The sequence below is a fragment of the Thunnus albacares genome, chromosome 10 (genome assembly GCF_914725855.1).
Source record: "Thunnus albacares chromosome 10, fThuAlb1.1, whole genome shotgun sequence".
Lineage (NCBI taxonomy): Eukaryota > Metazoa > Chordata > Actinopteri > Scombriformes > Scombridae > Thunnus > Thunnus albacares.
Genome location: NC_058115.1, coordinates 30,356,228 through 30,383,674, shown reverse-complemented (window position 1 = coordinate 30,383,674; position 27,447 = coordinate 30,356,228). Strand labels below are relative to the sequence as shown.

Sequence of the window (27,447 nt, the reverse complement as noted above, 5' to 3'; positions counted from 1 at the left end):
AATGAAAGATGAAAACACACCCCATTCACTCCAATAAAAACATAATCTCATCATCTTATCTAAATAAAAATGTCGGCCTGGATCTTGCAGGAATTTACGATGCCTTATAATCTACTACAACAATGGCACACTGCTTGACATGAAATAGTGCTCCTCTGCAGGATTGCACTTCACTTGGACAAGTGTGAAGCCCTGACCTTACTAGGAACTCTTTGTTTATGTGACACAATGGTGTCATGCTTATAATGAGTCAGGGGGATGATATAGTGGTTGAATCAGATTTACTGAATAGATGTGTTGATGATTTATTCAAGGTTAAAGGTCAGAATTTACTGTGTATTAGTGCTGTTAGAGTCAGTTCATTCAAACCACTAAAACCATGCATGTATTTTCTCCACTTTCCCCTGGTGGTATCTAGTCGGCTTTATCTGGAAAGGTTTAGAGAAGGTAGAACATGCTGAAAACTGTCCACAGCTACTGACAAGACAAACCGCAAATCATTTTTAAGGAATAACACTTATTTAAGGCAGCTACAATTGATATTTTTCAATCAATCAACAATGTATCAAAAGACAATGTGTAATGTCAGAGGTGTCACTCATAGTGATGAATCTACACAAAGTTATCAGTGACTCTGCAGCTCCTCTCGGCTTTACAGAGCTTTATGTCAAGTTCTAGCTCATTGTTTATCCGTCCGGCTGCAACTTTACTGTTTTGGTTCACTCTCAGTGCTCTCATAGCGTCATTTCCAGCCGCAGCAGGCAGCTGTTTCCAAAGAAAAAGCTCTATATACCCACTGTACACTACCTGCTCAGCACCAAACGGCAAACAGACGCAGTTAGCGACTAGCTGGTGAACACAGTGGAGCATTTAGCGGCTAAAGAGTCAAATATTTCCTCCAGGAGTTGGAGTGAGTGAAGAGTGAATATTGGACTTACATTTATCAGGTTGAGCAGACACACGACTCCGAATGAATGATAATGTTGCTCCATGACTGCTGGATGTGGAAATAAGCACCTGTTTACTTACAAGTTCAACATATAAACTTAAAAGGTCATGATATCTCCTCCATCTTTTTACCACCACATACTGTAAAGTTGGTCCAGAATTAAAATCTTCAATTGTCAATTGTAAGGGTGAGTAGGGGCAGAACACAATTTGATTTTTATCGGATTTAAGTAAAAGCCTTCATTTTGATGGCTTTGATATTAGCTCCAGGTGGAGGACCTGCAGACTGATAACATGGATTGTGTGAGGACGTAGACTTGATAAATTCCTTTTATTGCCTCTGCAGCCAGTCTGATGGGATTTATTTCAACAGAGGAGGGAAAAAATGAACTCTGGCGTTTTCAGTATTTGACAAATTTCAGCACAGCAATGAACGTAAACATAACATACGATTCAAACCGCAAGAGAGGCCTGTAAAAGTTATTCATCCAGGCTGCCAAAAGTGCACAGTCATACACCATACATCAGCTTATTACAGTTTGGCCACTGAGCATGCTTGTTTTTGATTGGCTGCCTGGTGTCCATTAATTTCTTGTAACAGACAATATAACTGGACACCTGTGACGCAGGTGTTTGTTTTCTGTACCAAACAATGCAGGAGCTTGCAAAAGTCTGAGAAAAGAGGACTGTGGAGGAATTTTACTCTCCTCAGAATTTATGGATCCTGTCTGTCACTGTTTGTCATTATTTTTCTGCTGCCCACTGAATATTTGCTGGTATCTGTTGTGTTTTGGGAGGTGAGGGAGGCATCAGACCAGATAGGGTAATCCCTATCATTACAGACAGCTGGATTAAACTTCACCACACCTTGACAATTCCCAAAATTGAAACAGATATGGCCATAAAAGTCACAGTCTTATCATTGGTTTCTCACTTTTCAAGCTGATTTGATGACTCCTCAAACATGCTGCAGTATTGTAAGCTCTAAAAAACAAATCAATCATGCTGAAGAACCTCCACTGGATGTAAAAGTTTGTTTTTTTTATACTTTCAAGGTAAAACAAGTATTAAACCCTTTGTGGATTTGTGTGTGAAGCATGTATGGTGATAATGCAAGTTGAATGCAAAGTATATGTCTAATGGCCATGATCATTTAGGTTAAGTAAGGTTCATCCATAATGTGTGTGCATGTATTTTTAATGTGAATACTTACTGGGGCCATGAACACGAGACAATTTTCCAAATCGGACGAGCCAAAGATGCAAAGCTCAGCAACAGTGAAGGAGGAAATGGTCTCTTCATTCAATTATCTGGCTGGATGAGGTTTGTACTCTTCTATATACATTCAGCTGCCTCCGCATCCTGGAACAGCATGGCATCCATTATCAATTCATTCAGACAATCACCCATCATTACCCCCCCCCCATTCCCCTCGAGTTCCCTCGTGTCCCCAGTGAATCACATCACATCTCCCATTGACTGTATCTTCATCCTCCACTTCCTTTAATTGCCTTCTTCTTTTGTTGTCATGTTATTTCTTTCAAGAACACGTATAGTTCCAAAGCCAAGAACTTTCTCTTTCTTTCAAGCTTCTTGCTTGTATTGTTGCTGCTTGTGCTAGTAGTTTGTTCTTATTCTGTATCCTGTCTATAGTGTAATTTGCGCTCAGTTTTTTGCACACTTTTACTCTCCAATTTAATCTCTTTTATGCTAATTACTACATTGTACCCTGTTTTGTTGTTTTTGCATTATTGTTTTATTAACTTTTCTCTTTTATTATTTCTTTTCCTTTATCTTATCTCATTACCGTAGCACATTTTTGCTCTTATACGTCATTACTGTCACTTCATCACTTTGTTTAGAGAAGTGCATCATTACAGAGTGATACAGACATAAGTATTAGGTCTCAACATCTTCAAAAACATTTTGTCCTCTAACGATTAAAAATAAAGAGGAAAAATGAACAATTGATACCGATGTGTGGGGGGTTAAAGAGACCAACAGCATCTAGGTCATTGATACAGTGTTTTACTTTCATATGTTTAGTAGTTTGAAATTACATATTGTCAGGCCAGAATCTCATCATGTTTGTTATTACATTGAATGCAACAATAGACAGACTGACAGAAAAAAGTCTACTCTTATGTAAAACTGCAGGATGAGACCATGAATTAATGAAACTGTCAGTCAGTTGCAGCCAAACGTAACCGAGAGTCTGCAACCCCAGACAGTACAAAGCCCAGATTAACTGTTTCTCTCAGTGTGTATACATGTGTGGGCTCTTCGGGATATTTTAAATGTCCAACACACACATCAAGCAAACGGCACATACTGTAGAACAACAGAAACAAAGGAAATAAAGATTACAACAAGTCTTGGCAGATTAAACTGTGGATATTTTTTGGTAATCGTCCTTCATTGCAATGACTTGGAGCCCAAACTTCCTCTCTGTTGAGGAGTTCATGTGCCAAAGTGAGATAAATGCTATCACAGTGATACACAAACAAAAAAAATGGATTCAGACTACAGAGTAAGAAAGAGTTTGTCTTCATGCAAGACTTCATGAAGTATTTGAACTCTGTACGGTCATGCACTGTTTACCACTGAGGCGGGCAAGACTTTCTTGGCCTTAAAGGACCATACCATTTACAAAAAAGTATTACATAATACAGCTAAACATTCTGCAAACCATGCTGCTGTGTTTTAGATTTGTTTCTTTTTTTATATGTTTCTGGCAGTCACAGGTTTCCTCTTTAAACTTGAGGTACATAATTCACCACACTGAAAATAAAGTCTGTGTTACTGTGTTTAACTTTAAGTTACATAATTGTTAAAAATGTAATGTTACGCAGACATTGTTTGACCCAATACTTGACAGATAAGACAGACAGGGTGCTTTCTTATACAGCATTATCTTTGAATGATGCTCTTTTCAAGTATCTTATTAGAATAAGACAATAGATAATGACACATTATCACATATTTATCTAAATATAGATTTTCACTCAGCCTTTCAACTTTGAGTAGTTTCTGCACATCTTTAAGTCATCATATGTCTTCAACAAGCTCCACCAATCAGAGGGGTAGGGTAGTTTCTATGTAGCCTTTATGGCAAAACCCAGAGTAAAAAATATCTACAAAACCCTGCATAGTAAAAAGTAAAGAGCATCAGTATTTCTATCACCTCAAAGCGTCTTATCGCTGGAATGTGATGGCTGGATGGTTGAGAGCACACTTAAAACTGAAGCTGTAAAGTAATGGGGACAAAAATGAGATTTTGAAAAGTGACAGGGACATGGCTCCCCAGTTCTTAATGGAGGTTATATGCTTGGATTGGTTTATGCAACTCCAGCAAGTTTCAGGAGTGTGCTAATTGATTTTCATACTGAACAGAAATTAATGGAATGGAAATTAACAGTATGTGCCTGTAGGAAAAACCTATCCAAAAATCTACCACTGTAAAGCATGCATTTGAAAATGGTCAGCAAAATTTAGACTATACAGTATAAACTTTGTAGATAAGGAGCTCAAACTTGGTGCTTTAACCTCAAGGCAGCACCATCAGGGCGGCTCAATTAGGGCTCTCTTGAGGTCATGGGTGGGAGTAAGGTCTACCAATCCTTATGAAGGAGGAAGGATTTGTACTGTTGACAGGCAGTTCTTCCCCAAAGGCCCGAGTCAGGGCAAAACACACTAATGAGAGCCACTGCGCAGCTCCCCTGTGGCAACAGGGGTTAAGTGCCTTGGAGTGAGGGCACCTTGACCCTGATATCCCTAGCCAATTTAAGATTTGGACAACAAACATGCAATAGTTTTGCGTCAGAAGTTGTCTTTTAGCATTTCAAAAAGTCCCTGAAAGAGTACAGGCTGTTGCAATAGTACTTAGTAGTTTAGTTTATTTTAATCAAGAGGAAATTCTTCTTGACTGACAGCGCATGCCGTAAACACTATACTCATATTACGTTAGACTCCCATTCACAAAAAAAATGTTGTTGTCGGCAGCAAACAGAAACATTACAATAGTAACTACAGAGGACAAACAACAAGGTCAGCAAAAGCAGGTGACTCATGGGCGCTGAGGAAGACAGAGAAGGAGAGGATGGAAGAAAAGATTGGCTGCTGAAGAGCAAATTGCAAAATGAGAAAGATGGAAAAGAGCAAAGAAAGAGAGAAAAATGATCAGAAAAAGTATAGCAGACTGAAAGAGGAATGAGAGAAAGGCACAAGCAGTAGAGGGTCAAAGAGAGACATTAAGAGTTTGATGAAGAAAACCGAACAACTGGCAAAAAAATGTAAAGGTTACAACTCTGTTACCACGGCTCTTTTGTTGTACACACAAGTGGACTTAAGGTGTAAATGCTGTAGCTGTTTACTGTCCTTTACTGTGTTTATTGGATTTAATAGTTGGAGTAAAATCTTAAAAATATATCCTTTATGCCTCTTATGTTAGAGGCTGCTTGGATCCTTCCAGGGCTCCACTTCTTTTGCAGTCTAACCAACATAAAAAGAATCTTTAAGAAATGCAGACTGGGCTCCATATGGTTCCTCAAAGTCCTTTCAGTTGTTTGTGCCAACAGAGTGTCTGCAGTCACTAGCAGCCTTGACGTTAGAGAAGCAGGGATGCAAAGACTGTTGGTTTAATTACACAAAGTAGACGATAAGAAGTTGGACGGAAAGTGAGAAGAGGCACCCTCTCTCTCTCCTTTAACCTTCAAGTTTTAATGCTTTAATATTTAAGAGGGGAGGACAAAGATGATGAATGATGAATCTTCTCCCCCCTTTAATTAATCTTCATGAGACGCCCATAAGCAAGGGAAAAAAAAAAAAACCATCAGCTTACATCAATGAAATATCGTCACGGTTTTACTGATCAGCTTCCCTTGTAGAGCTATCAAAATGTTCTGATGCAGGATGTAGCTATAAAACAGCACAAAGTCCAGTCTGCCTTTCCCGGTTGAAGTAAGGTGAAACTGTGAATGGAAATGAGAAATTAAGTTTTGGGCATGCTGTGAAACACCTGTCACTTGTCTGCTCACCTCTGTGGTGCAGGCAGAGCTGCAGTTCAAAGACTTGGCCCTCAGACAGCTTTTGGCATCACATGTTATGGTTGCTGATGGGTCCTGGTTCACTAGGACAAGGAAAAGAAACTGCCTTTGACCACAGGGTGTGATCCCCGCTGCTGCTTGTGCTCTGATGAGAAACTATAACACTTGAATACAAAGTGAAAGCAGTAGCCTATATATGAATTATGTGCAAGAACAAGCACACGCTGTCATGGATCTGTGCACAAATCCTTGTTTACAACAGTCTTGGTGACTTTTCTGGTCTTTTTATATCTGACTGTCCAGACGGGGGTCTCATGGAGAAACAAGCATTCTCTACGCTTCAGTGGATTTTGCAATTATAGACGCTATTTGCATTCAGTTGAGAGCGAAGACGCACTCCCCACTGCTTCACCAACTTTTCAATGTCGTGAATTTCATAATCCAAATAAAAAGATTATAAACTGACCCTCAGGGAGGGAAATTTATGATGTTACAACTGGAGAGACTGATGACATTCAGCATTGAACTTTTCTAAATCTGGTCTTTGGATATGGTTTGCCTAGAAAGGGGACAAGGCCAGTAATAGTGCTAGTTAATCAGCGCAGTGGCTGACTGGTGTAGATTAATTCCTATTAACTGGACAATATTAGATATGACACAGGTGTTTTTGTGCAGTTCTAAATTAATGCAGCAATAATAAATTACAGACAGCAACAGTGAGGCTTAGCTAAAGAGTTTTCATCAGCAACAGCAAATACGTTTTGCTAGAGTGGATGAATTACGTTTCGTCTCAACATCTTTTATTAATCTTTTTTATGTTTCGGCGCTGGCGGCACTCGGTTAAGGTTAGGGAAACATGGTCTTAGTTTAAGAAAAAAAAAAGTCTGCAATGACTTGAAGCACGAGACACAACATGTTTGTTAACATTTAAGTGAAACCATGATTTTTCACCAACCTTAACCAAAGTGCTTTTGTTGCCTGAACCACACACAGGACTCAGGATGTGAACCTTGGTTTCTGGTGGTAGAGTCCTGCATCTCGTACAACCCGCCCCCGTCCACTCGGACCTCCTCCCTCTGAGTAGCGCTTAATTCATTCAAAATGTTGCCTGTGAACATAATCCCAGCAGTGATTACGTTTGCCAACACAACGTAATTTGGAACACAATTTAGTCGTATATAAACATAATTTTTGGTGAAACGAAACAACTTTTTTGTGTATTTATACCTATTTGTCACAAAAATAGAACAACACCTGCCCGTTACCTAATGCACATTTCATAATGTTATTGTTATTTAAGAAAATTGCTAGTATGATCTCATAATTTAACCAAATGTCTCATTATCTCATAAATGTCAACTTACCTCCATAAGGGCCCTGAGATAACATCTGTTGTGATTTGGTGTGATGTAAATAAAATTGACTCACCTCCACTCAGAAAGAGACAGACAACACAGTCACAATGTGTTACATTTGTGCTTTTAAACACTAGGAAATCAATATCTTATTCATTTTGAGATAATATATTTACCACAATCAATGGCGACCACCACTAAGAGGCTATTAACATTTGGTGGGGAACCACAAAAAAAGGAGGAAGGCACTGTAATTATGACACAAATCGAACAAAAGATTCAGATTTTCTGGTGACACCTGACTGGCTGATTAGCCTCAACATATTTTTGCTCTTCATGTAAAGGCAAAGGGGAAGTGTAGGAAAGGCAGCCGATGTCAAGTGTTGTTTCCAGCGTCCTGAACAAAACAGGACACTGAGAAGAAAATAACAGACTAGGAAATGATACATTTCCCTTGTATATCATGAATCTCCGAAAGGAAGCATCTATCGACCACATAACTGGAAGAGAAAGACATAAACACAGGAGGAAGCAATGATGACTCTTTTGAATCTATAACAGAAAATAATCTATAAGGAAATAAAACACAAGAACAAAAATTAAAGCAAACATTTCTAGCACATTTCTGCTTGGATTTAAATACTGTCATTTCAAATTTGGTCATTTTATTTATTTTTTATCACAGTCGAACTCTCTAATACTCAGAAACACATGGTGTAAACATCAATGGATAAAAAAAGAAATATTGTACTGGGGCACACAAGGTTTGTCTTTGTGATGGTGGCCATATTTTTTTGTGTGTCAGAGGAGTAAAGTGAGTATTTTAATCATTTTTCTTTATCAGTGCTTCTTGGGTGCTGAGGAAAAATAAATTGCATTACATTAATTTTGGCAAACTCTTTTTCTAAGCAGATTACAGTTTGTTTTTGTTTTTTTTCTACAAACACAGAAGGAGCAATTTGGGGTTTAGTGTTGCTTAAGAACATTTTGACATGCAGACAGGAGGAACCACCAACTTTATAATTAAAAGTTGAGCCACTAAATTTTCCAAATCAGGTTTGTTATTGTTACTTGCACAAGCAACTTTATCTCCTAGAAATGATGTTCACATTCTACTAAAAACAGTTTTGCTAGAATCATATAATTCTCTGAACATAATGAGAAAATGTTATTAATTAACAAGTTCAATATCCGCTAGTTGTAACCACAGCAATATTAAACTTTTTATGGTTATGTTTAGCCACTGACAGCACCTTGTTAAGTTTAGGCAACTGTTTAAATGAAACAACAACCTTTGATTAAGTCCTGTATCTTGTGTGCCCGCCAACGTCCGCCCTCAGACTTCAGAGTGATATATTAATATATTAGTGTAGCGTTTCATTCACTGGAAAAAAACGTTGCCTGTGAACATAATCCAGACAGCAATTATATCTGCCAACGCAACATAATTGGGAAAACAATTTAGTCGTATATAAACATAATTTGTAGAAGATTGGGTTGGCATGAGACAGATCATTTGAATTCGTACAATAGGATTTTTTTCACAGCAGACATTTAGTGACATGACAGTATGACAGTGAGCCAGCATGTACAAAACCAGCATCCTGAAACTCAAGCAGCTAAATGGAATTAAGCCACTATTCATTTTGTTATTTATAGTGCTTTTCCTACTGTTACATAACAAAATGTCCTCTTACTCAACGCTTATCTGATCCTCTTCTAGGTTTCTTCAACAAGAGTGTACTGATTACATATTTGGGTCTTGTTCTTTCAGTGTGAAGCAGGTCTGAAGTCACTTGGTGCTGATGCAAAAAAAAAAAACAAAAAAAACCCCAAAACACTTAATTTAAAAGCAGAAAAATCAAGGCAGCTTGAAATGTCACTTGACGCTCGTAGTGCGCAGTGTTCAAAAGCAAAATAAAAAATAAAAAAAAAGAAACATCTGTTGCCTCCGGTGTATTTCTGCTTTAAGAACTTGGCTGACAGACAGCACAGGCTTGTGTATGAGACAGAGAAAGTGAAAGAAAAGAGAGGGATTCTGAGAGAAAAGAAAGGGGGAAATGGAGAAGAGAACAGAGAAGAAGAAAAACATAGAAAACGAGTGAACAGCTGCAGGATAAATCTTCTCATTCATTCACTGTAAGCTGGAGATGCTGAAAAGCACTGCGAGGAAGTGAATTGGGACTAAAAATACCAGAACTGCCACAAGGAGGATGCTCCATCACAAAGACATTCAGTGAAGAGAGTAACAGAGGTAGAAAAACAGACTGTCCCTTGGACTTAAAGACACAGGAAGACCAAGACAGTGAGATTAAGTGACTAAAACACACAGGAAAATAGGTAGATAAAGAATAAAGAGACATATATAAAGGGAGTTTGAATTGATATGGTTGCATGGACCCATATTTGGAATCACTCCACATGATTACAGATATTTTGATTGATGATTATATTGTGCGTGTCGTCAAACCAAATAATTTTTGACAGTATTTAGAATGCTTTTATTTTATTTTCTTTTTACAAATTTGTAGGATGAATACAGCTTTTGAAGAGTCGTGTCTCCAATAAATACTTTTAAAAATCGTAAAGCTGGTAGGCAGGACTTTTGTCTCCCCCTTCTGGCAGTGAGAGTAAAGGGGGGCACTCAACTGTGATTTCCTGACACAAGCATGCAGAACGCTCAGAGAGGGCTGGCAAAGATATGTTTTGATGTTTTTGTCCATCAGCCCAAAAACGCATTTTTTGATCACCCACCGCGTTTGTCCAGTACACCGCTGGATGTAACCTACCATTGCAACTGTAAAATGGTGGATAAATTGTTCAAACAACCCCCATGAAATGATGCATTTCACTATCAGAATTCAGTCCATTCGCTCCTATAACATTTGGAAAGTCTAGAAGAGCGGCACAAGAGATCTGCAAAAGACTGGGAATCACTGCTTCATACAGTGCTTATGTGGTGGTGGTGACGGTTTCCTAAGTAAAGCTTTCTTTAACCAAATGGTAACACTTTAAAATACCACAAATGCATTGATAAACATAAAACATGTGGCCGGTTAGTATTACTCCAGCATTACAGTCCTGGTTGGTCTCTGGACAGAAAATGAAGCTGGATAAGTGTAGTCTGCTGTGTGCACTCCGCATGATGGTAACTTTGCGACAGGATACATACAGAGAGAGCAGTAATTGGGGGGTTAGTCTGGGAAAAAAACTGCCAATTTTTGTCCAAGTACCCCCTGACGGATGAATCCAACCATACTGTTGATTATTTAATGTAATTTTATTCTGAATGTATAACCTGTTGTGTACTTGTTTCTGTGCAAGTTTGCAGGATAAATACTGCTGTGGTAACATTGTGTCTGATGAGCAATCATGTTGATAGAATAACTGAATTGGAAAAAAGAAACAACTATAGAATGAAGTCTGCTGTACATCGATAAATAGAGACGACAGCGAAAAGGGAGAGTGAATAGGGAATAACATTAAATCACAGCTGTTATGAAAAGGTTGCCGTGATGCAGAGTCATTCACTCAAGAGGCAAACGCATCGCAGAAAGCTCTAGAAAAAGAAATAGAGCAAGGGCAGGCTGAGTGTTCGCAAAGCAACAAGAGGCTGAGGACATAACAGTTATTTAATGCGAGGAAAAGATTACATTTCCACTTAAAGGAGAAACTGAGCCGTGACCTTGTTATAATAGCGATGCCTCTTAGAAAACCTTTACAGAAGCTCTTACATTATGAAAGGTATTGTATAAGTCTGGCTCCTTGCCTTTGTACTGCTTCTAACCTGCATTCATTTTGTTCTGTATTATAGAAAACACTTTTATGCTGCATGACACAGAGACAGTAAATTGTCCTCTAGTGTCATTTGAAACCAAACATGTCTCAACCTGCCAATATGGATTAAATTGCTGTGGAAGAAATGGAGCAGATGCCGATGACTGACAAGATAGAGCGATGCTGTTTAGTAATAAAGTGTTTGACACGGGTCACCAAAGATCATGTTTTGATCCAAAACCTTGAGGCAAGTGTACGGTGGCCCTGAGGTGCAAAACACAACAAATTAGACAACATAACATTTTAGAAAACACATTAATGAATTACAAAACAACAAAAACAGCAACATGACATTTCAAAAAACAGAAAATAGGAAAAAAAACACAACTTTAGACTAAATTTCAGAAAATGCATTTCACAAAACAGCAACAACAAAACAGAAACCACTGAAAAAACATTCTGAAATGTTGTGTTTTCCAATTTGTTACACTTCAGGGCCACCGTACAAAGGCCAGAGTGGTGTTTCAGTTTTGTATTTCCAGGTAATGAATTGCATTTAGTTGCATCCAGAGAAGTGCTGCAAACTACTAGTGATGGTTAGTTCACACTGTAACACAGGAAAAACTACTTGAAATGTTATTTTAAGCCACTTATTTGTGGACATAACTGAGATTTTTTTTGTTTGCCTTCATTTCTTTAGATGTCTTTTATTCAGCTCAGAAATGTCCTTCTCCTGCCTTACCTTTACCCCACAGTCCCAACAGCTTTTACTATTCAGGGACATTTTTGACATTATTTATGGTTTTATGAATCTAAAGTAGCTGTCAGAGAAATGTAGTGGGGTTTAAAGGGCAACGTTTGCCTCTGTCGTGTAGTAGAAGAGTGAAATTACAATTGCAAATGTCTGCAAAATGGAAATACCTGAAGTGTTCGTGCATGAACTTGTCAAAATAATCCAAAATAAAAAATTTTCTAACTTTGTCATAGTCTTTATCAGCCCATTGAAGTGATTTCAGTTGTCACGAAATACATGAAATCTGCATTATTATACGTTATAGATGGACATTATCATCCCACAAAGCAATACAAAATGTAAACAAAGGAAATTAAAAGGAATACATTTTTTCCTCTTTTTATAAAGTTTAATTAACTTTCCAGATTTGTGTGATTAATTGCCACATGTCTTATAATTTCCTGTAAGTACAAAAATAGTGAATTGCATTAATTTCTTGTGCTTAAACTGCTCTCATATGTTTGCAGTATGGAGGATTTAAACTGCCAACCCTCTGGTAACAAACTTCCTCTCATGTTTGAGGACAAAATCAGTTGTCCTACAATGAATGTGGAAGACAACAACATACTTTGGGTTTGGCTGCTCTCAGAAAAACCAGTTCCCATATAAATAATGTCTGAATAAAATTGTCAGAAATAAACAGAGAGAAATGTTTAGGAGATCAAAAGGAAACAGGGACCATTTAAAGTGCTCCTGGTCAGGACACGCCGCCATTCAACCGTGCTACGTCTGCTTCTAATCTCTACCAGGTTAATGTGTGTGTGTGTGCGCTGGTTCTTTGTGTGTTTTTCTGTCTCTGGCAGCATGTGTACATACTGCGCTTTTGTGCACGTGTGTTTTTGTGTGTATGGACACAATGTAAGAGTTCATACTTATAGAAAATAGAAAAAGGGTCTCTTGACCTTTTTGAATGCCACAGTACATGCAGACCACACACAGTATACACAGCCACTCTAAATTACCGATGGCTATGAAATGCCATGCACTGCAAGTAGATACTGAGATAGGATCATAGCAGAGGAGGCAGCTATAAATCCACGGTGACTGATGATGGGATTAGCTTTAATACTGCTGCAGTAGAGACCATGTTCAGTCAACCTTGTGAGGATAAACAAAAATTATACAAGAAAATTTAGCTGCCATGGGGAAAAAATGAGTTTTGGAGTAGATTGATTAAGTCTTTGGATGAGTATTTTTTTAAAGCTGCAATTATTATCTTTTTGGAGGCACACAAACTCCTAAACAAGCTAACAGACACACAGTCATGACATATTACCACCTCATAATCAGTTGCCCACTTACACATCCAGCAGACACAGAGCCACATTATCTGTCCATCTGATGAATGCAAGTCCATTATTTACTCTCCTTTTAGCTCTGGTGTGGTCTCCACCAACTATCTGGACTCTCTTACTTCAGTACATTGGGTTTATCAGGGCTTGTTTGCTAAAACAGCTGCAATTGGAAATGAGATTGATTACCAAAGCTCCAACCAGCCTCAACCTTACTAAAGGCCTTATTAGCCAAATTAATTGAGAACACCTGTGTGGGTGTGCAAGGCCAACAAGTATTTTCAAAGAGCAAAAGTAAATATGATAAGAATTACCTCTGAATTTTTTTCAAATTTTTCATGTTACTATTTGTACACAATTGCAATACAAAGCAGCAAAAGTAATAAACATATTTGTATATAATACAGTACATTCACACACATATATACTGTAGTGCATACACACAAACAGAAGATTATAAACGCACTGAAACTTGACATAGAAGCGAACATAAGGTGGCACACCTGTTACAGACAAAGGCACACACAAGCAAATGCACACGTACACACAGTCACACCATGTAATGGTGGGTAATGGAGGTCTGAGCGGCTCGGTTGGTTTACTTCATCTGTTTCCCATCACACTGGAACAGGTCTGAGCTCTGTTCAGTGTCTAAACACACACATACACACACACACACACACACACACACACACACAGTCATAGAACAAGCCAGGTAAAATTGCAGATGTAGGAGATTTGTCAAAGTATTTGTCTTTTATAAAGGTATTACACTCTCCCTCTTCTTCCTTCTTCTCTAAGTCTTTCCTTTTTCTTCTTCATTTGTCTGTTTCCTTTAACGGTTAATCTCCTCCTCTCCTCCTCTCCACACTCACTGAGATTGGTATCTCAGGATCTGCCCTCCCCTGTTTCATGTCCGACCTCTTAGGGAGATCTTTTAGAGTATCTTGGAGGGGGGAGAAGTGTCCAAACCAGACAGCTTATCCACAAGGGCTCCTCAAGTGTCAGTGCTCAGCCCCCTTCTCTTCTTAGTATGCACCACCTGGTGCAATCATCTGCTCCTATGGTTTCTCATACCATTGCTATGCTGACGATACCCAGCTCTTCCTATCATTCCCGCCGGAAGACCACACAGTCTTGGCTTGGATTTTGTCATGCCTTGCCGATATCTTGGCGTGGATGAAAGAACGCCATCTTCAAATTAACCTCTCAAAGACCAAGTTCCTTGCCATCAAGTATCCAGCTTGAATCAACCCAAATCATGTCCACAAAGTGTCCCTGAAACTTGGATATCATGATAGACCAACTAACCTTTAAGGTTCACGTTGCCTCAAATTGCTCGGTCACGTCAGTTTGCCTTGTACAACATCAAGATTAGACCCTACCTGTCTGAGCATGCAACACAACTCCTGGTACAGGTTCTCGTAATATCACGCATTGACTACTGCAACTCCTTACTGGCAGGCCACCCTGCATGTACGTTCAAACATCTGCAGATAATCCAGAACATGGTGGTGTATCTGGTCTTCAACCAGCCCAAAACAGCACATGTCACCCCGCTGTTCATTTCCCTCCACTGGCTCCCAGTTGCTGCCCACATCAAATTCAAAACCCTGACATTCACTTACAAAACAGCAAGTAAAACAGCTCCCGTCTACCTGATCTCCCTCACTCAGGTCAGGTCTTCAGCTCTGCCAATCAAAGGTGCCTGGTACCACCACCACAACACGGCCCTAAGTCGTTAGCCAGACTCTTCTCTTCTGTAGTTCCCTGGTGGTGTGATGAGTTACCAAACTCTTTTCGATCTGCAGAGTCCCTCTCAGTCTTTAAGAAGAGATTAAATGTTGGCACCTACGTCCTATCGGACTCATACTTAGCTTTATGGCACTTCATGTTGTTCTCTCCTGACTTGATCCTTGCTTTTGTTGCATCAACTCTCAGATGTACGTCGCTTTGGATAAAAGCATCTACCAAATGTAAATTGTAAAAATAAGACAGAGATACAGAGGAAAAAAAATATAAAAATAATGCTCATGTGTTTCCACTTGTTTCAAGATAATCATGTGTGTAAAATTGTGTTTTCTGGCATTAAAGGGAGATATAAAGAAGGCAGGGAGAGTGTAAAAAGAAGAGAAGGGTGAAAAAGTGGACAGTGAGATCTGGTCAGAGTAAAAAAAAAGGAAATGATTGTTGGCTTGAAATGTTCTTGAAGGGAGTACTTACCCAAAAACCTGCAGTATGTTTTGAATATCAAATACACAAACAGCTTTGTAAAACAATTATTTTCTTGAATTTGAACTGCTGCTTCTTTGATCTCGGTACCATGTACCTATCTGGTAAATAATAACTTTCAAAGAAAGGATTACCACCAGATGCATCAGATAAAATAATGTGTCAGCAGCGGGTGTCTGTAACAGTCTCCAGGTTTGGGATTTCATAACTGTCTTAGTGCCAAGTGACGATGGGACATTCCTGTCTCCAGCAGCCATGACGCAGCCAAGGCCAGCCAACAATTACTATCAGTCCTAAAAAGAGGAAATGAGGCTGTCACCACAGATGGTCTGTGATGATGTCAGCACAGTTATTGAGCTCGTGTGGTTCTTGACTAGAGAAAAGGAAGAGCCTTTGATTGAATGATGGGTATGAGTATTTATAGTAAAAGGTGGAAATGAAGGAAGGGAGTGGTTGGGGATGACGGGTAGAGAATGGAGAAAGAAGAAAAGGAGAAATTAAGATAATTAAGACAAAGAGTGACAGATGATGGCAGAGAGAGTGAGAGCTAGTAGAAAGGATAAAGAGATGAAGGAATAAACACTTAAATACAAAAAACTGGCAAAAAGATAGTTTCATCTTCAAGCTTATTTTATCTACAAATTTTCTTTTATGTGTAACCTTCCCTTTGTGTCTAACTTTTCTTTTATCAACAAGTTATCTTTAACAGTTTCTTTTATCTATAACTTTTATTTCTACTCGACAGCTTTGTGTCTATTGATTATTTAACTGATTAATTCAAACATTTTCTTCTTTTTGTCTACAGGTAGCATGTCATCTGTTAATGCTCTACAGTACCTGACCAACAGCTCATTTGAGCTTTACATTATAATTTCTAAATGTTTTAATAAATATATTTTAACAGGAACAGATGGGAGTGTTAATGCTTTGAGGGGTTGAGAGTGTGCTGCCAGTGTCTGGTGTTTAGTTGAATTAATTAAATGATTGATTGGGTTTTATCATAATTATCCCATTTTTATCATCTCTCTGCAGGTACTATGCGATCTGCTGCCAGCCTCTGGTCTACCAGAACAAAATGACGCCCATGCGAGTGGCTCTGATGATCGGCGGCTGCTGGGTCATTCCCACCTTCATCTCTTTTCTTCCCATCATGCAGGGTTGGAACAGCATTGGCATCGACAAATGGGTGAGTACTGTGGAGTGTGTATATAAGTGTGCGTGCCAAGGTTTCAATGTGATGCTTGAAATGGTTTTATATGGAGATGGAGCCAAAAATATTTTACATCTACACAGGAGGTGGAAGTTTATGACGGTAATACGCTGCTGGTATCTGGAAATGGAGTTGCACTGGAGGAGAGAAAGAGCACAATAATGAGAAAAAGTCATGAGAAAGTGAAACAAGACATGTTTTACAGATACAGAAAAAAAGAAAATCAGTGTCTACATGCACCGGGAAACAAATTACAATCTTGAGAGGCATTGTTTACAAGAAGGAGGAGATGCTTTATGCGTTTCCATGGAAACTGCATCAACATATCAGACACAGAGGCAGAAGGACAAGGCCACTGACACCACAGACAAGGAGTCAAGTGCTTCTTTATTTCACTCTGAAAATGTGAAGTATTTAGCTGACGAGTCACTATGCAGTTTATGCAGTGAAGTATGTTTAATGTGAAACAAAATGCATGTTAAATAACAGAAAGGAGGTCAAGAGGAAACCAGAGACACCATGGCAACGAAATGAAACAGGATACAGCAAGGAAGAGTATAATATTCAGAAATGCAGAGATTATTAACAAAGAAGATGATTAAAGGTGAAAATAACTAAAATATTGATCTTGAAGATTCATTCTTGCCCTTGGAAATAGATATTTGGTAAAAAAAAAACAAATAAATAAAATAAATCAGCACACAGTCCACTACTTATTGTTTCCGAAAATTCCTGCCACATCATGTGTCTCAGTAGCAACTCAAACCACAGACAACGGCGGAAAGAAAAATCTAAATTTATGATTGATGAAGAGGTTTATTTTTCCTTAATTCAGCTGTTTTTGTTTGGAATATTTAATGTTTTCTTCTGGACTCTAAAATCATTCAAATGTAAGAATGTGAGAGAAAATCACCCCGTAGTCAAACTGCCTGCAACTCCCAACCCTGACTGCTAGAAATTATATTTATATACGAAGAAACTGCAACAGCAAAAACATTTTGTTAGAAACGCAATGCAGGCTGAATTACATTCTCTCAACATAATGAAAACGTTTTGTGTATACTCATACTGAACGTATGGGTAAAATATTCACAGACAACATATCCAGTTCTTTTTTCCCACCAAAACATCTGATTTTGCAGTAAAATATATCCGCAGGTAGAAACTAATTATTAATAACTAATTAAAAATTAAACTTTTGATGGTTATGATTAGGCACTGGCAGCACTTGTGCGTAACGTAAACGTAATTAATTACATTTGCCAATGCAACGTAATTGAAAAAATTAACAATTTAGTAGTACAGTATACAAACTTAATTTCTAGGAGACAGGGTTGTCTGTCCACAGTGAGACCATAACTTCAGATTAGGGGCTGCAATTAGATATTGATTTGTTTTAAAAAGGTTTGAAAGTAAACAGCTGCTAATTCCAGCAGATCATGTTGAATGTATAGAACGTGTAAATGAGTATAATACATTGCACTAGATCAAAGGATTATTCAATATATACAAAAGAACAGAATAAAAAGATAGAGGTCTAAAGGTCCTAATTATTGTTCCCGAGTGCTCAAAACACCCTGCAGCAATCTCTGTGACCTTTAACCTCTGATATCCAGCTGTATTATAATCACTCAGGTGCCACATTTGGTTCTTATCTGCATCTTTCTCTTCTTGTTAAATAATGTGTGCAATCGTGTTAATTGCTGAAATATTTCTAAGTTCAGACATATTTTACGGTTTGAAAGTGCTGAGAAGTGAATACATACTTCTTGTGCTCATGACTAGAATATTGAAATTCATTAAACTCCTGCCGCAGCTGAGGAGTTGCAGCTCATTTGCAGATAGTTCAAATGCAGAAAGCATATTACTCCATTGTCTGCCAGTGAATTTTAGACATTCGGTATAGAACTCTGGTTATTAGCCTGAGTGAATTTCTGAATTGTTGTGCCCATACAGTACAGTAAGTTAAAGTCTCTTATGTCAGCTCACCAGTGACTACTGGATGTGCATTTGCTGTCTCTGCCCCTAAACTTTAGATTAGTTTATCTCCCTCTATAAGATCGTCCAATTCAATCGACATTTTTAAAAACTTCATGACACTTTCTTATAATCCTTTGCTTTAGCTTGACTTGTGTTTTTTCTCTATTGTTTATGTTACTTACTTACTACGCTCTGTAACTTTTGTGTTGAAAGGAGCTATAAAAATACCATATGGGCTCAAATATAAGATGACCCCCCATTTTCCAACACCTGGAATATACTTATACTAATATACTTACTTGAAATATACACTCCTGTTCTGGAAGCATTCAAAATTATTTTCTCTGACAGTTAGCATTTTTTCAGACTTTGTTTGAACTCTTCATCATCTGTGACAGACAGTTCAGACCCCGGTCCTTTTCTGCATTAAAAATGTCGGAAGGTGCTTTGGACTCATGAATTTATTTCCTCTGCGACAGCAACAAGCTCACTATAAACTGACTTGGAGACACCCGTTAGCCTAGCAACATTAAGGCTACAAACAACTCATAATGCAACACTGTCCGTAGGAGTTGTTTTTACACCAGTAGACTCTCCATTCAAAGAGAATATAATAAACTATCTTATATTCAGCTCAATACTGGAAATGTTTACTTACTACCTAGATAAAGATGGAATAACTTATATAAACTGGCCAAAACACATGAATGTTTGCAGTAAATGATAAAAGTTTGAACACAGTTTGGACTCATTCAAGTGAATGGGAAAGTGTGTCCAAACTTTTGACTGGTACTGTATGTTTTTTTCAACCTTTCAAATTAACTTTAAAGAACATAGTTTGTGAATGAAAGTTAGGAAATCTGTTACTAAAGAAAGACAACATGCTGACCTGAATAAAAAGAACAAAGCAGAGTAAAACAGAGAGAGGGGAAGAGAGACGGGTGTGCAGACAGACAGATGACAGTGGCAGTGTGTGAGGAGACAGAGAGAGGACTCAACACCATTAACCTTGCTCGCCCCTGCTCGCCAGATGAAGTTAGTGTCACCAGGAGGACTGGCTGGCTCATTTTGGCAGTGATGGCTGCCATCGGGCGCACCGTCTTTACCTCCCTTGCTCTTCTTCTGTAACACACAGACAGAAGTTTACAGCACAACAGCAGTCTAAAGTTAAAGTCAAGTTAAAGTAAAGTCTCTGTGGGTCTAATTAGAGCTGTTGAATATTCTGAGTAGCCAGTCAGGTCTGGCACAAACTGCAGCTGCACGCCCAAACTCAACAAAACAACCAGACCTACATCGCCTGTGGACACTCAGGTACAACCCGCTGTCTGTATTTACTGGCTCCTGGTTTTAGGGCTTCAATTGGCCAGTAAGCAAAGGCTGTGGTTTCAACCAAATCACATCTCTCTATGTTTTCCAGTTGAACTTTCCAATTTGTTTAGGTTTGAGAGCTATGACGATACAAGAGATGATAGGAATTTGCCAACTGTCAGAGAACTGCCAAGTCCAGACTGAAATAACCACTACTGAATGGATCGCTGTTTAATTTGATCATTTGATTATTTTTGAAACATGAGGATTTCTCCAATACTTTGGTTTATGACCAAATGCCTGCAAATTACTGACATTCCCACCTACTCTCTCTTTACTTTTTGTTTAGGTTTAATAAGTAAATGATATGATGAACATGATAAACGTTACACCTGGTTAACATCAGCACGTTAGCATTATGATGGTAGCGTTTAGCTCAAAGCACCTCTGTGCCAAAGTACAATTTAGAGCCGCTGTGTTCACTAGCAAGTTGCCAACTTTGTCTGTCTGCCATTTGTTGCTTGACAGGTAGGACATAATGGTTTGTTCGCTGGAAACAACTGCCTGCTGCTGCTGGAAACGAGGTTGATAACAGCAGAGTCACGATTTGGAAAACCAAAATACTGAAGAATTTAAGTGGTGCGGCTTCAAAGAAATTGTCAAAATACCAAATATACATTCTCATCATAAGCGAAGTAATGAAATTTAAAGCTATATACCCATAAATAAAACAAAAAAATAACATGTTTGTTATTTTTACAGTTATAATATTTCCTAGCATGCTCAGTTAAATCAAATATTTAAATGTGAGGATTTACCTCATGGACTAAGTGTGACACATCCATATAAATATTTGACAAATGATGCTAAAAATTTCTAACGGTACCTGCATGTATAGTGTGATTATTATTGAGATTATTGATCATTGAGAAAGAGCGATTAACTATACCAGCATGAAGCATATATAATATATATATATATATATATATATATATATATATATATATATATATATATATATATATATATATATATATATATATATATATGTACATATACTGTCCTATTTTTACATATTCTTGGTTATTTTTCATATCATTATGTGCTTTCAAGCAGATACACAGAAACCCTTTCATCAACATTTAAATATGCCAGCCCATTCAAACAGACAGCTTCAGTTTTACACAGGAGGGAGCGTGGCCTTCATACAGCAATATGTTTTGATCACTGTATTATTCATCTCGTAGCCCTGAGCTGTAGTTTCCCACAGAGATGAGATGATAGCAAAGGAAAAACTGGAATGGGACTTCACTGTGATTAATGGTGACATGCAGAGCCTCCCTCTCCCTCAGGAACCGTGCTTCCCTTTTACTACAGAGACTCCACTGAGGAGAGCGTGGGATTTAAATGGCTTGTTGTGAAGTCTGCAGACATTTCATTACATAGCAGACGATAACTGTTCAACACACATGCCGTTACTTGCGTACTTATTTCTACAAACTGTACAGGTGTTCCACCTGTTTGCTAGTCTGTCATCACAGTACTATTAATCAGTTTCAGGGTGATTTGTATTTTTGCTTGAATTTCATGATGACCACTAACTAGAGTTGGACCATGTTCATGGTTAACAAAAACCAACATTCACAGTTGTCTCCCTGTCTCTGGTGTCGAAACTTGTGAGCCCATAATGTTACCATAATGCTGTGTTAAAGGGGACATAACATGTTTTTTATGGTTTTCTGTCAATCATATGCTCCAATGTCGGATGTCTATGATAAACATCTTCAATGTTCCAAAACTTGAAGTGAACATATGTAAAATTGATGCCTTCAAGTCAAGTTTGCATATATTTTGGATTGGATTTGGGCTCTAACATGCACTGATGTATTTGAGAAGCTCATATTTTGAGTAAAGAACAGGAAAAAGAAATTAAATCTGACTACCACTGCCTCCAGAGCTGGAAGCTTCCAGAAGCTGGCCGATCAGAATGGAGTGGGATTATCGTGAATGGGTCCTTTAAGAGACCGGAACTAAAACAACCTGTTTCAGACAGAGGCTGAACTGAAGGGCTGCATAAAGAGTCAGTATAAGATAAATGAGGAGTCTCTTAAACTGTAAATTATGCAAATATCTGGAAATGTGCATGATATGTCCCCTTTAACACTGCGGTGTATGATGTTTGATATGCATCAGAGCAACGGTATTGTCTTCTTTTGGATGAGGAGGCATTGTTCTCTGCTCTTCTTCTCTCAGTATGACATCAAATACTTCTACAAGGTTGGACATACTTAGGTTTATTCCAAAGATCATAACTAAACTTGACTTGAGCTGCCTGTTTAACTCTTTTCCTTGATGTTGATCTGTTTTTACCAGATTCAGAAAAGGCTCGACAATATAGGCAACTCCACATCCACATGTGTCTTCATGGTCAACAAGCCATACGCCCTCACCTGCTCTGTGGTGGCCTTCTACATTCCTCTGGTCCTCATGGTGCTGGCCTACCAGAGGATTTACGTCACGGCCCGTGCACACGCCCGACAGATCAGCATGCTGCAACGGGCCGGAGGAGCCGGCGCACCTGGTGCTGGTACGGACTCTGCTGATCATCAACGAAACCATCGTATGCGAACAGAAACTAAAGCAGCCAAGACGCTTTGCATCATCATGGGGTGTTTCTGTCTCTGCTGGGCGCCGTTCTTCATCACCAATGTAGTGGACCCCTTCATAGACTACACAGTGCCGGAACAGTTGTGGGCAGCCTGCCTGTGGCTGGGCTACATCAACTCCATGCTGAACCCCATCCTCTACGCCTTTCTCAACAAGTCCTTCCGCCGTGCCTTCCTCATCATCCTGTGCTGCGGGAGGAAGAGGTACCGTAGGCCGTCCATCCTGGGGTCCGGCGCTCCCTGCACAGCCACACAGATCAACGGCTCCACGCATGTACTCAAGTAAGTGCTCTAAATCTTGTTACTCATCGGGTCGGATTCATTGTAATTATAGTCATTTACAAAAATACAGAAGAAATTATAATTTAAAAAGCTAAAGTAGATGGTGATGGTGAAGGTGATCCATAGCAATTCTTATTGTTTACTCAGGATTAATTGGCAGCAATGGATGCACATGTAAACGTCATGTTGTGTGAGTTTTTGTTGGAGTCAAAAAGGTCATATATGTTGCCAATATCTCACATTTTGGGGTTAAAAGTAAGATGTTGTGAATGATATGTTCTCAGCAGTGATTTCCTGTAAAATACTGTTTGACAGAGAATCAGGTCCATTTTTGGGGAGAAAAGTCTATAGTCATAATATTTAGAATAAAGCGAAAATATTTTGAGAGAAAAAAATTGTTAAGAAATGAAAATATAACAACCAGATGTCAGATAGTCATATAATTTCAAGTCATAAAGTGCACTTCATTAGGACTTTATTCTCCTAATGTTATGACTTTTTTCTTTTTTCTCAAAATAACAGTTTTATCCTGATAACAATATTACATTGTTCTCAAAATGTTACCATTTTATTCTTGAAATGTTAGATTGTTTTAACCCCTAAAAGTGGAGCTAACAGGGCATTTTTAAACAAATAGATCTTTACAGTCGATAAAGTCTTTGCACCCTTGCAGTTTTTGTTTTTCTCTATACTCAAACTATGACTTATCTTCAGATTTTCATAATTTCTGTAGTACAGAGGGGACTGTTCATCCTTTATCTGCTTTGTGTGTAATAATTACTGCGGACATTTCCTCAATAATATACAGCACGGTCTGGTACATGACAAAAGCTCATTGTAATATCAATGATTTGTTTTCAGGTGTTTTAGAGATGACTTTATCTCTATAAATACCCTTCCCAGTCCACTGGCTTTCAATTCAAGGTCTTGACTCATTACTGTCCCGACCTACTATCATCTCTAAACATGGAGCACATGTTTCACAGCGATAAGAGCATGACATTAACCATGTACTGTGTAATGGCCTATTGCATATTTAATCATAATTTTTTCCCCATTCTCCATCCCTGCCCCTGGATGGGACGATCTTATCGGTATTCAATAATGATGAATGTAGCATAGCAAGCTTTTCCTGGAGTCCTTGTTTAGACAGAGAAGGTTAAATAACCATACATGTATGTGGCCATAAATATGTGTGTTACAGTACAAATACTACATAGCGTGATGGTAAAAAATAGCACTTTTCCATATTAAAGAGTGATCTTTGACCCCACTGGGAACGTCAGCAGCAGCACATGTCTTCTCCTCCATGTATCTCACACATGACTCCTTCCCCCTCCAGCTCTCTTTCTTGTCTCCTTTGCATGGCAGCGGCTTGTAAATCACAAACTCTTTGGTTAAATTTTCAAATTAGAGACAAGTAAACCAGTTAAATGGAGCAGACATTCAAATGGTAACTACCTGATTAGTTGATGACACCTCAGAGACTTCAGTGTATACAGATTTGACAAGTAAGACTAATTAAATACATATATAAAATGCTTGAAAGGGGGCTTTTTCAGTGTGTACAGTTTTATTTAAAGTCCCACTCCATGCAAAAATGTTTTGTTTTTTTGCTTATTGTTACTTCCTTTGGATGTTTGGCCTTCACAAAATGTGTGAGCTTGACACTAGAAAGCTGTTTTCGAATTCATCTGCTAAAAGTGGAAAGTTTCTCTGTGCTCACACCGAAAATCTGGGTTTAAAGCATGTACCTACGAGCAGGATTTGTGATATCACAACTAGTGAAGTGTGCAACTTACACAAGTGTGATGCGGAAGTCTGAAACCTCCAGTGCACAAACACTGACTTTACAGTCAAGTAGGAGACATCTTGTATCCAGTGGTTAAAGTGTTGAAATGAAAAAAATATTTGCATTTATTTATATAGCACTTATCGAAACAAGCAATTACAAAGTAATTAGTAATAACAAAGCAAAGAACAGAATAAAACACCAAATACACACACAATCCCACATATATTGCATTAAAAACAAACATGAATAAAGATAATAAGAATTTCCAAGTCTGAGATATATTATATATTATATATCTGACATATTATATATTCTAATTGTAGTGTCTGGAGGGGGTGTTTAAGGTATTTTGTTGTTCATGAAACATCCTCTTGCACAGTGACGCAGATAGAGCAGACCCTTTGAGATTTGTATTTGAGCTACACTGTGGAAGAAAACCATCTGGGTTGATATCTGCTAGCTGTTGTAATATACAGACAGCAAATGTCTGTACCATTTCCATCCAAGACAGTGTTGACATGTTAAGGCGTTATGGAGCTGGAGCTCATTGTAAGCAATCAATGAGTGTGTTTACAGCAACACAGAAGTCCCGATCAATTAATATCCATTCTGCAGACAGTAAGTGTAACATTTTCATTCACGCTCCATCTTTTCTGGACCACCTCCAGAGAATTGTTACTGTGGACTGAAAGCAAGCTATTAATGTGAGCCTACCCATATGGAAGTCATCTATACACTCATTATGCTGCTCAGAAGTGAGTACGACTGGAAATTGCCAGCGAGAAAACAGACATGACCTGATAATATTAATAATGTGTCAACTGGAATCTCAGGAATTTGGGAGAAATTGTATTTTTTTTCTTGCTTTCAGAGAGGTTCATATGGATGTTCCTTCACTAAATAAAGTGACAAAATATTATGGAACATGAAGTGCAGCGAGCTTTTGACCTGCTCTGAGCAGGCGAGCGATGGATGGTGCAAGACGCGCTCATTCTTGGCACCAAGATGGCAGTTTGCTGCTGGATTGGTATTACCACACCCTCTACTGCACCTCTCTTCACACTGTGGTGCAGAGGGAGTAGAGGTGTGCCCGAATACAAATACATTATTCGGCAAAGCACAAATAGTGGGTTTTATACGAATATTTGTTTCACTTTGCTACTGACACAAGCAAAGTGCTCCCAATGGACTCTCCATAACCTGTTGTTCCCCTTCTTTCCACAAAGTTAGGTTGTAAAAAATAGGCAATAAATGAAAAGTGCAAAGTAATAATTGCCTTTGAAGTTCCTCCCTACACATTACACAGTGTGCTGTCACTGTGTTACAAATACAAATACTGGGATCTCTGCACAGGGAGTCACCAAAACACCCAACCGGCGCACCGCCGTAGGAATATAGTAGTTCGCCAGTGCATCAGTGCACTTCCTGTCCTGCAAGAGATTTGGGCCCAGAGGCTCACTGCAGGAAAATATCTGTTATAGCATTTGATATCCCCTACCGACTGATATCCATTTTGCCAACATTAGCTACAGTTCATGTTATGAGTTTTCAACAACGCTTTGCATAATGGAAGTCATTAGAAGTTGGGATTCTTTACCCGTATGCATTCGTGAATTACTTCTGCAAGATATCTAGTGGCAATATTTGACTATAATTTTGTGCTTTTCAACAAGACAGGGGTTATACACTAGATATTTTCCTGCACAATTTCTCATTATACCTCCCAGTGTGCTATTGATAGGAACTCCACAGTGCACTGACACCTCTGGACTTCAGAGGTTTGTGGCTGTACACAGGATGACATCCATTAGTGTGATTTGTTCTCCTTGGAGATCTGGAAACTGGACATGTGGACATTTCAAAGGCTTGTTGAAATGCTGTTCATATCATCGTCATGGCTGTGCTTCAGTGTCTTTGTTCACAGCTTTATATGAACACACAGACACAGCCCGCTCGTACGCCGTTTTCAACCTCTCATCCTAAAAAATATATCCATTAATTTTCCTGTTAAAGGCTTCGGAAAGATGAAGATCATGCTCATGTTTGCATAAAGACGCATGATTCACACAGTACAAGGACATGAGAGCAGACAGACAGCTACACTCACACACTGCAAATGACAGAAAAAGTGATGTATTACTCTGTCCAAATGTGATATATGATTTATGAGTCTTCTTTTCCTCCCTTTGGGCCTCATGTCTACTGTCTATTTTAGCAGTATTTTTTCTGCTTCAAGGAAAAAGACTTTCAGGGATCCCTGCAAGAAAGTAATCATCAGTGTAAGGTTGACAGAAATAATCAATACCAATAGTCTCACAATCACCTGGACAGCTTATAATTTTCAAGCCGGGGCTCAGTTTTGTCCATTGGTGTGTGAAAACTTGTGTAGGTGTGTTCTACTAATATTGCTGTCCCCACTGGTTGCTGATGAAGACTGATAAAGTGCATAGATAACATGAAAGAAACCAATGTCAAGTACATACAGGAAATGTAGCAGGAACACAGCAGGATAACCTAAACAATGGTAGAATTTTCTTTTCTGCAGGTCATATGAAAGATTTTTTAAGTGGTTTCTAAACATAGAATCAATCAATTAGTCATCTGACTGATTTTTAAAAATATATTAATTCAACATTAACTCTTAGCAATCTTATAAATAGGTAAACAAGGCTGAACATTACATTTTTTCAGTTTCAAACTAATTCTAACTGTTTTATATCCCAGGACTTCTCAAATACAAGTCTTAGTGGTCAATAATACATTT

At 38.5% G+C, this 27,447-nt stretch overlaps 1 protein-coding gene across 1 annotated transcript in view; it reads left to right on the top strand.

The window, feature by feature from the left end:
- Positions 1-27,447, top strand: part of htr4 (5-hydroxytryptamine receptor 4) — a 174,156-nt gene that overhangs the window by 96,747 nt on the left and 49,962 nt on the right. The window contains exons 5-6 of the mRNA XM_044362808.1: positions 16,475-16,628; positions 22,314-22,888. Coding sequence (XP_044218743.1) covers positions 16,475-16,628; positions 22,314-22,888 — 729 coding nt within the window. The remainder of the gene's footprint in view (positions 1-16,474; positions 16,629-22,313; positions 22,889-27,447) is intronic.